This window comes from Amyelois transitella, chromosome 12 (genome assembly GCF_032362555.1).
Source record: "Amyelois transitella isolate CPQ chromosome 12, ilAmyTran1.1, whole genome shotgun sequence".
NCBI classification, from domain to species: domain Eukaryota; kingdom Metazoa; phylum Arthropoda; class Insecta; order Lepidoptera; family Pyralidae; genus Amyelois; species Amyelois transitella.
In genome coordinates, this window is record NC_083515.1 from 10,112,059 (window position 1) to 10,123,367 (window position 11,309).

Sequence of the window (11,309 nt, forward strand, 5' to 3'; positions counted from 1 at the left end):
CTTAACGATAAAATTATAATTCAAATAGTGTTAGGTTGCTAGCCAATCGCCTAAAAGTAGAAACCCAAGTTTAAAAGCCATCCCTTCCCCATGGACGTCGTAAAAGGTGACTAAGGGATGAGCTTTTAAGCTTGGAATTTTTGAATTTTAAATCTATTTTAATTAAGTAAATTAAAATTGAAAAATCCCAAACTTAAAAAGCCTATTAAAACAAAACGTAGTATTACAAACAATAAGGTATCAATAACAAACTTCCTAGCGTCCTACGGAGACGCTACGAGTTTGCGCATCACACAAAAGACATCAACGCATGCGCACATTGTTCTGTTTCATACTGAACTAGCTCTCACGCGCAGGTCCATCCACGTTGTACTTGTACATTATATTTGTTTGTTTATTCATATAATCATGTCTATATCCCTTGCGGGATAGACGGAGCCAACAAACAGTCTTGAAAAACTGTACGGCCACATTTAGCTGTTTTGCTTAATGTTAGAACTGAGATTCAAATAGTGACAGGTTGCAAGCCTATCGCCTAAAAATAAAAGAATCCCAAGTTTATAACCCTATCCCTCAGTCGCCTTATACAACATCCACGGAAAAGAGACACAGCGGTCCAATTCTTTTTTGTATTAGTGCTGGGAACCACACGGCACTGTAGAAAAACGTAACGCAAATTGGATCATGGTTACTCATTATTTTAGCTGAATCTACAGGTTTCCTAGCGATGTTTTCCCTTACTGTAAGACCTTTGATTTGGTTATAAACTAATGTACGTGAATCATAATAGAGTCATTAGCAAATATGGTCTTATGTAATTTGAACCTGTGCCACCGCTTTTTTATTCGGACATTTTAACCGGTCGACCACCAACGCTGTAGATACACTCGGTCATAACATATGAATAATAAATCACAGAGATAAATCACAGAGATATATCTATACATCTATCTATATCTATACATATAATAAAATTGTAGAAAAGTGATGTCTGTACATTGAAAATAAAAATAAAAAAAATAGCAGGGGTTATTGTTATGTCGATGTCGAACCCAAAAACGTAATTAACTTTTTTTTTGTCTGTTTGTCGGTTTGTCTGTTTGTCGGTTTGTCTGTTTGTCTGTTCACGCTAATCTCAGAAACGGCTGAACCGAGTTGGATGCGGTTTTCACGAATATATTGTGGTATGCTTCAGTTATGCTTTAGTGTTTGTTTCATGTCAATCGGTTCATAAATAAAAAAGTTATGTCAAATTAAAGAATCACGTCGAACACTATTCTATGCTTATACATAGGCACCATTAATCTCCGCAACTATTTGACGGATTTGATTGAAATTTTGTACCGACATATTTTAGAGCCTGGCGCAACATAAAGACTACTTTTTACCGCGGGAAAACATCCGTTTCCCATGGGAATCGGTAGTATATTGTTTTTTTTAACGCCTGTTCCGGTCAACGAACGACGTCGATCATTGTTACTAGATAGGTAAATTACAATCTATCTATATATATACATATATACATATAATAAAATATATATATACATATAATAAAATTGTAGAAAAGTGCTGTCTGTACATTGAAAATAAAAATAAAAAAAATAGCAGGGGTTATTGTTATGTCGATGTCGAACCCAAAAACGTAATTAACTTTTTTTTTGTCTGTTTGTCGGTTTGTCTGTTTGTCGGTTTGTCTGTTTGTCTGTTCACGCTAATCTCAGAAACGGCTGAACCGAGTTGGATGCGGTTTTCACGAATATATTGTGGTATGCTTCAGTTATGCTTTAGTGTTTGTTTCATGTCAATCGATTCATAAATAAAAAAGTAATGTCAAATTAAAGAATCACGTCGAACATTATTCTATTATACATAGGCACCATTAATCTCCGCAACTATTTGACGGATTTGGTTGAAATTTTGTACCGACATATTTTAGAGCCTGGCGCAACATAAAGACTACTTTTTACCGCGGGAAAACATCCGTTTCCCATGGGAATCGGTAGTATATTGTTTTTTTAACGCCTGTTCCGGTCAACGAACGACGTCGATCATTGTTACTAGATAGGTAAATTACAATCATTAATAGAATATGTTATAGTTACTTATTACCTTGGAATTGACTGGATTACCATGGGAAAAAAATTAAAAGGGCTCATCTAAATTCTTTCTACTTAAGTTAGTTTAGGCTGATATCATAAACTATAAGAATAATTTACCGAGGGAAATCATAGTACTCCCATGGGAATGAAAAAACATTGTTCTTTTACGGCTGAAGGTAGTTTGTAAGCTGTTGAATTTTAAGAATAATGTCGAACAGATTCCTTCCAGTTTCCCGTGGGTCTGAGATGTTATCCCGCGGTAAAAAGTAACATAAGTGTTGTTATTTCCAAGCCTAAACTAACTGTTTGCCAAATTTCATCCATATCTGTTCAGTAGTTTTTGCGAGAAAGACTAACAAATATGCGTCTATACAAAGTTTCGCGTTTATATTATTAGTAAGAGTTAATTCTATTACGAATAACTACTTTTTTTCTCTGTTAGTAGAATTTACTGAAACTTTTTTAGCTACCCAAAATGACTGTGATTATGATCCAAAATAAAAATAAGTATATATTTAAAAAAAACGCTGCTCATAGTCACTATTCCACGCGAACGAAGTCGCGGGCACAGCTAGTTGACAATAAAAAGCACAACCACTTGCAAATCGTCAGTCACGGGTGAAAGTTTTAGGCTTCCGACATTCCGTCGAAAATGGCGTACAATTCCGGTCTGTGTGTAACTCACACGCCTTTTTTTTTGATTGATGTAGAGTTACATACATATAAACATATGGTCACGTCTATATCCCTTGCGGGGTAGACAGAGCCGACAGTCTTGAAAAGACTGAATGGCTACGTTCAGCTATTTGGCTTAATGATAGAATTGAGATTCAAATAGTGACAGGTTGCTAGCCCATCGCCTAAAAAAGAATCTCAAGTTTGTAAGCCTATCCCTTAGTCGCCTTTTACGACATCCATGGAAAAGAGATGGAGTGGTTCGGCCTCGGCCACGGCACACGGCCGATGATGTAGTTAGTTAACTGGTATTAATTAATTTTTGACTACAACAAATCAACTTGAATCAACAAAAATGTAATGTATTTTTTTAAATATATGTATGAATGCTAGTGCCGTGTGCTTCCCGACGCTTTAGAGTAGGAAAATGCCATTTATTCCCAAGGAAGTTGTGAAAGGCGACTAAGGGATAGGCAAATAAACTTGGGATTCTTCTTTTAGGCGATGGGTTTAGCAACTTGTTTTTTGTATCTCAATTCTTTCTTTAAGCCATACAGCCGAATGCGGCCTGTCAGTTTTTATGAGACTGTTGGCACTGTATATTCCGTAAGGGATACAGACGTGATTATTTGTATGTATGTTTGTAAAGCAATAACTTACGAACATATGGGAGATTTTCTAAATTGAATTTTTAAGTTAGTGGTGTAACAAAATCGGTTAAGATGTTTTTGAAATATTCACAATTTTGTTATTAAGTTTGCGAAGTCTAAATTCGATGCGAAAAACCAGTTTTACAGTACAGGCCTCCATGGCGCAGTGATAGTGCGCTTATCTGTTACACCGGAGGTTCGAATCCCGGCCAGGGCATGTTGAGAAACGAACTTTCTCTGATTGGCCTGGGTCTTGAATGTTTATCTGTATAATTAATTATTATAAAATATAACATCGTTGGGTTATTATCTCGTAACACAAGTCTCGAACTTACTTCGAGGCTAACTCAGTCTGTGTAATCTGTCTTGTATATATATTCATTTATTTATTCCTTCGTTCGTTCGATCGTTCGTTCGTTTGTTCGTTCGTTCTTTCGTTCATGCATTCATACGTTCATTCATCTAGTTCAGCGTTTACCATGATCCAACATGGGTTAGGTTCACCTGCTAAGGTTGCGGAGGTCAGATTCAGCTTGACAGATGGTTACCCATACAGAATCTTGGTCACAGGCGCACCCGCACAGGTTCGGAAGAGGTCTCTAAAGCTCGTAGCAAGTAGAAATGCATAGTCTCTGCCTATCCCAATGAGAAACAAGCGTGATGGTATGTATGTATGTTGGAGTCGAATACTGAACCACTAGACCACAAATGCTCTCAAACTATTCCAAAACAATACTAGCAAGTGAAATTGCTTAGTCTCTGCCTACCTCAATGAGAAACAGTCGTGATGGTATGTATGTAAGCTGTTTGAGTCGAATACTGAACCACTAGACCACCAAAGCTCTAAAACTATTCCAAAACAATACTACCAAGTGAAATTGCATAGTCTCTGGCTATCCTTATGAGAAACAGGCGTGATGATGGTATGTATGTATGTATGTTTAAGTCGAATACTGAACCACTAGACCACCAATACTCTCAAACTATTCCAAAACAATACTACAAACTAATTTGCATGCAATTCGAATTGTTACAATAACTATAACTGAAATGGTATGCGATGTAATTGGAACATTGCGAAGGCGGAAGGTAATATCTTAATTAAGCAATAATAAATTTATATACACACATACATATAATCACGTCTATATCCCTTGCGGGGTAGACAGAGCCAACAGTCTTGAAAAGACTGATAGGCCACGTTCAGCTAATAGAATTGAGATTCAAATAGTGACAGGTTTGTATCCCATCGCCTTAAAGAAGAATCCAAAGTCTATAAGCATATTTTTGCCTTTTATTTGCCTTTTACGACATCCACGGGAAAGAGATGGAGTGGTCCTATTCTTTTTTTATATTGATGCCAAGAACAACACGGCATTCCACAAGTCCAGTAGTAGTATTCGTCAAAAACAAAAAAGAAAACAGAGCTTGTCTCTTGATGATATGACTATAATTATGGATGGACTAAACAATGACTAATCTATTCATTACCAAATCGTAAATGAATCAACAGACGGCCTCTGTGGTGCAGCGGTAGTACGCTTGTCTGTGACACCGGAGGTCCCTGGTTCGAATCCCGGCTAGGGCATGATGAGAAAAAACGTTTTCTGATTGGCCTGGGTCTTGGATGTTTATCTATATAAGTATTTGTTATAAAATATAGTACCATTGAGTTAGTATCTCGTAACACAAGTCTCAAACTTACTTCGAGGCTAACTCAATCTGTGTAATTTGTCCCGTACATATTTATTTAAAGAACATTCATACATTGCAGTTGAAACTTACTCATTTATGCACTAGGTACAATAATAATCTCAGCTCAATGCATTGCAACTAATATTAAGGCCACTTACAAAATAAGGTGAAAGTAGAGGTAGCGAGACCAGTGAACTTGACCTCCCGCCCCCCGCTCGTTTCTTAGAAAGTTCTTACATTGTACGGGATTTAAGGTGATATGAGGGGTCAGATTGAACTGGGTTTGAACTCGAGTAGTGTACCAGTTTAGTTAGTGTTACAATAAAGGCTGATTATATGAGAGCGCTGTGATAAATACCCCGGTGGCCGAGTGATTAAGTTAATCGGTTCGTAGGCGACAAGTTCCGGGTTTGAATCCTTCTTCTGCGATCAGATATTAAATGGATACGCTTTAGAAATTGGATGGGCTAGCAATTTGTCACTATTTTAATCTCAATTCTATCATCAAAGCCAAACAGCTGAACGTGACCCATCAGTCTTGTAGAGTCTGTTGACACAGTCTATCCCGCAAGGGATACAGACGTGATTATATGTATGTAACTATGTTAAATTTAATCGGGCGTTCAAATAATTTGATTGAAATCAAGATATAAAGATGTCAAATGTAATAAACATATATGCGTTCAGACAACAAGTGGTATTTTGTCCATTTAAATTAGCAACCTTGTTGTAAATGTCCACAAGTTGGCTTTCAAGGTAAACTACCAAAATGGCGGCTAGCGAAGATTACTAGTTGACCATTTTGAATGAGTTTTAAGATTGTTGGGCTATATTAAGATATTTTCTTTTGTCTGAATTTTGGAGAAGGCAGAATGTTCTGGCTGGGCGTCTTTTATCTATACTAATATTATAAAGCTGAAGAGTTTATTTGTTTGTTTGAACGCGCTAATCTCAGGTACTACTGGTTCGAATTGAAAAATTATTTTGTGCTGAATAGACCATTTATCGAGGAAGGCTTAATTTCATGACAATCGGTCCAGCCGTTTCGGACGAGTACGGGAACGAACATTGTGACACGAGAATTTTATATATAAGACTAGCTGTGCCCGTGACTTCGTCCGTGTGGAATAGTTATTTTGGGCATCAGTGAAGCCCTCAAGGATGAATAATTTTCCCCGATTTTTTTTCACATTTTCCATTATTTCTTTGCTCCTTATAGTCGCAGCGTGATGTTATATAGCCTAAAGCTTTCCTCGATAAATGGTATATACAACGCAAAAATAATTTTTCAATTCGAACCAGTAGTTCCTGAGATTAGCGCGTTCAAACAAACAAACAAACTCTTCAGCTTTATAATATCAGTATAGATATTGTGTTCTTCCTCTGTCATTAGTCCCGGTTATATCCTGACCTCTCTAGAGGAACCCGGGGTGCGTATTTTATCAAGAAACCTGGATTGTGAGTCTCCATCTGCCCATCTGACCTCCGTTACCTCTGCAGGGGAATTTAAAACATATGTGATCATGGTTATTCACTATATTCAGTTTTTCCCCTTACGCATTCTATACACATACGTTTGACTATGTTTTTTATTTATTTTATTTGTTATAGCTTTAAGTTTGTTTCACTAGTGAAGAAAAAGAATTTTCTTTAGCTTCCTGGTTTGTGTACTTTTTGATGCATCTTCAAGCCAGGTTGCTAGTGTTTTTGTAATGTGATGACGCAAATGGTTTATTCTATATTCATATTAATATATATTTATATGACACATCTGTATAGCAAATTTGAAAATTCTAAGTAGACTTCTCGAGATTTTCTTTTATTTTCTAGACTGTTTACTCTGTCTTACTCGTAAGGAATATAGACATGATATATTTATGTATGTACCCAAAGCCTCAAAATTAGTAGGGTGAACTCAATCTGTGAGATTTTTGAGTCATATTAAACAATGCCGTGTGGTTCCCGGCACCAATACCTAAAAGAAGATGGAGTGGTCCAACCACTCCATCTCTTTCCCATGGACGTCGTAAAAGGCGACTAAGGGATAGGCTCATAAACTTGGGATTATTTTTAAAGGCGATGGGCTAGCGACCTGTCACTTTTTGAATCTCAATTCTATCATTAAGCCAAATAGCTGAACGAGGCCATTCAGTCTTTTCAAGACTGTTGGCTCTGTCTACCCCGCAAGGGATATAAACGTGACCATATGTATGTATGTATGTATGTAAACTAAACATATAAATAACAGTCTATTATCAATCCAACGTATGGATATAACATAGTGAAATCAAAGTTAATATACTTATTTAAACTATACATACATATAAATAGCAAGCTTTTTCTCCACAAGCAGGCTTTCACGGCAAACCGGTGGACTTCCTGCAATAGCAGCCTATATCCGCCTTCACTAGTAATTGTTATAATAACTAATGCCCGCTAGCGGCTTCGGTCGGAAGTCGATATTGTGTCGTATAGACAAAGACATCCTATTTGTATTTCCTTGCGTCCTTGCGTTTCAGTTCAGTCGAGTGTTCGTTCAGTTCAGTCGAGTGTTCGTTCGTGGCAGGACGCTTATCTCATTGCTTTGTGACTCAATTACCGGTCTTAAAGTAGTGCGTGCTAATTTGAATGGTGCATCAGTGCAATCAAGGTGCAATTTACATAAACATTGTCGGCTAACTTTTTTTATTGCTACCTGCTTTATGACAAAGCGGAATACGTGCCTAGCTCGTTTCAATCTATTTTATCGTGTTTTGTGCTTACAACAATAATTAACTATGAGCACACGCAAAACTCCATCGCCAAAACATGAAGCCAACCGGTCCAAAAGGAAAACACCGGATTGTCACTGCAATATCCAAGAAATTATGAGTGACTTTCAAAAGAAAATGACCATTTCTTTCAATGAATCACTGGCAACTCAATCTGAACAGATAAATAGTTCACTAAATCTGTTGCGAGATGATGTGAACTCATTTACAGGACAAATTAATGAATTAAATGCCACAATGCACAAAATTATTGAGGATCAATCAACGTTAAAAGAGGAGATCACAGATTTGAGATCATCAAATGATAAAACAAATAAAAAAATGGTCAATATTGAATGTGATGTTAATAACCTTGCGTCTAAAGTTAGTGAACTCACAGACCAATTAAGATTAAAAGAGCAACAAGGAAGAATCAACAATTTAGAAATAACCGGCATACCAATTGTCAAGGGCGAAAACCTGTACACCATTGTTGGTAATATTGCGTCTAAGATTGGCATTTCACTTAAGCCCACAGACATTGATTTCATCCACCGGGTGAGACGTTTCAATAATGCTCAGACAAGTGAGATAAAACCAGCGCGTGATGCTACCCTCGCACCAAATATTATCGTCCGTTTTACTCAAAGAAAACGCAAGACAGATATGTTGACGGCGGCACGGGCGCGACGCGGACTCACCACTGCAGATGCCGGTTTGGATGGTCCAGCGAGTCCCATCTTCATCAGTGATCATCTTACACCTCAAAATAAATTACTATATAAGCAAGTTCGTACCATAGCCAAGGAAAAATTATATAAATATGTATGGTTGTCAGACTGTAAAATTTTTGTGCGAAAAAGTGATACCTCGCATGCTATTTTGGTGTCCCGTGAATCTGATCTCATCAAAATCAAATGACTATGCCGTCTATTTCATTTCCAGTCGAATATGTTAAGTATAGTAATCATATTTAATACCCTAAACTCGTTTTGCATTTATTTTTATAGTAAGAAAACATGTACTTGTAATTATTTCTATATAGTCTTAAATTTTATTATTTGTTTCGAATATGCTGGTGGAACAATAAATATATTTAAAATTCGGTAACAATAATTTTTCCATTTACTATCAAAACGTGCGGGGCTTACGTACAAAGTCACATGAGTTTTTAGGAAACGTTTTGTCAGGAAATTATGACATTATATGCATAAACGAAAGTTGGCTTAATGATAACTTCTATGATTCTGAGTACTTTGATAATAGGTACTCGGTGTATCGATGTGATCGCGACCCAGTAGCAAGCGGCATGGATATGGGTGGTGGTGTTGTGATAGCCGTGCGACGCGACCTGCGCCCGGTGCACAGGATTGACATGCGTGCACCGCCGCCTGCAGATGAGGTATGGGTGTCCGTGGCGCTGAGCTCGCCGCCGTGCTCGCCTGACCTTCGGCGTCCGGGCGCTGCATCGCCTCGCTACTTACACATTATTTCTACGTATATATCTCACGGACCGAATCATGAGTGTTTGGTTACTTCATTTTATGACAGGGTTATTGATTTTATAAACGCTCACCCAGACGACGTCTATCTGGTTCTCGGGGATTTTAATGTCACTTTAGCGGATTGGTCACATAATGTAGATAACCAATGCATGGATATACATACCAATAACAATAACTTGGCCTGTATTACCGAGGATTTTTTAAACTTTTCATTGCTTTCCCAATATAATAATCAATTTAATTTAAACAATAGAATGTTAGACTTAGTTTTTAGTAATGAATTATGCACTGTTAACTCGTGTAATTTTCCTTTAGTAAAAGAAGATCCGAATCATAAATCTTTAAATATTATTTTAAACACTAACTTTCTTTCTCCATCTTCATTAAGAGATGCCAAAAGTAACAGAAAACTTTTTTTCAAAGCCGATTTCGAGTCTATAAAAATGGAACTCAATACCATTGATTGGGTAAGTAAATTCAATACTCTGTCTGACGTTAATTCTATGGTGGACTTCTTTTATTGTGTTTTTGACGAATTAATTGAAAAATATGTACCTACTTCTAAATTTAATAGTAAATATAAATTTCCTCCTTGGTACACGCAACCCTTGATAAAATTAAATAAAGAGAAAGAAAAATGTCATAAAAAATGGAAGTTTTATGGAAATTTGCAAGATTATTATACTTTTTCCACTTTAAGAAAACGTTTCAAAAAATTAGAAAGGTCTTGCTATGATGTGTATATTAAATTTTCAGAAGAAAATATAAGAAAAAATCCTAACTCATTTTGGTCATTTGTAAAATCAAAAAAGAACCATAACGACATTCCAGAAAATATGTTCTATAAAGATGAGTGTTTAACTGATGGAAACAAAATTTGTGACGCATTTAATAATTGTTTTGGTTCTGTTTTTGTTTCTTCGAATGGTGTAAGTTCACAAACCACTTTTTCATCTGGATCACAAGATAAAATACATGACACAACTGTTGATATAAGTCACATAAAATTTGATCTAGAAACCATAGTCAATGAATTTAAGAAAGTAAATATACACAAAGGGGCCGGTGCCGATAACATCCATCCTGTGCTTATATCAAATTGCGCAAAAGAACTTGCAATTCCAATGTTAATTATTTTTCAAAAATCAATAGATACAGGTGTATTTCCAAATAAATGGAAACAATCTCTGATTACGCCTATTCCAAAAAATAAAAACAGAGAACAAATTACTGAATATAGGCCAATCTCAAAATTATCCATTTTAGGCAAAATTTTTGAAAAACTTGTGACTTATCATCTTTCTTTGTCAGTTCGAAATTTTATTGCAGAAGAACAACACGGGTTTTTCAAGGGTCGTTGTGTTGAAAGCAACATGGTAACTTTTACTGATTTTTTATCACAAGCTATGGATAACAATGAACAGGTGGATGTCGTGTATACCGACTTCTCCCGGGCATTTGATAAATTAAATCATAAACTCCTTATTTTGAAGCTCGAAGAAGCCGGCATACATGGCTGCCTCCTTAGGTGGATTGAATCCTACATCAGTAATAGGAGTCAGGCCGTCTGTATTAAAGGATATTGTTCGCAATTTTTACCTGTGCCTTCCGGGGTCCCACAAGGTTCCCATATGGGGCCCTTGCTTTTCTCCCTATACATAAATGACATAGGAAACATATTTAATAACAGTCACCACCTTTTATATGCTGATGATAATAAAATATATAAAAAAATTAGGTCTGTGGTTGACTGTAACAGATTACAGGAGGACTTGCTGGCTCTTCAAGACTACTGTACCTCTAATCAGCTATATCTTAATACTGATAAATGTTATATTATTACCTACTCACGAAAAAGAAATATTGTCAAATACGAATATAAATTAAATAACGAAATTTTGCAGAGAGTAACAGAAATTAGAGATCTAGGTATAA

The 11,309-nt window shown here is 36.4% G+C and overlaps 1 protein-coding gene across 1 annotated transcript; it reads left to right on the forward strand.

Moving 5' to 3' along the window:
- Window positions 1-7,676: 7,676 nt before the first annotated feature.
- Window positions 7,677-9,026, forward strand: LOC132902341 (uncharacterized). Its single transcript, XM_060946982.1, has one exon. The coding sequence runs from the start codon at window positions 7,897-7,899 to the stop codon at window positions 8,788-8,790; it is 894 nt and encodes a 297-aa protein (XP_060802965.1). The 5' UTR covers window positions 7,677-7,896; the 3' UTR covers window positions 8,791-9,026.
- The last annotated feature ends 2,283 nt before the right edge of the window (window positions 9,027-11,309 follow it).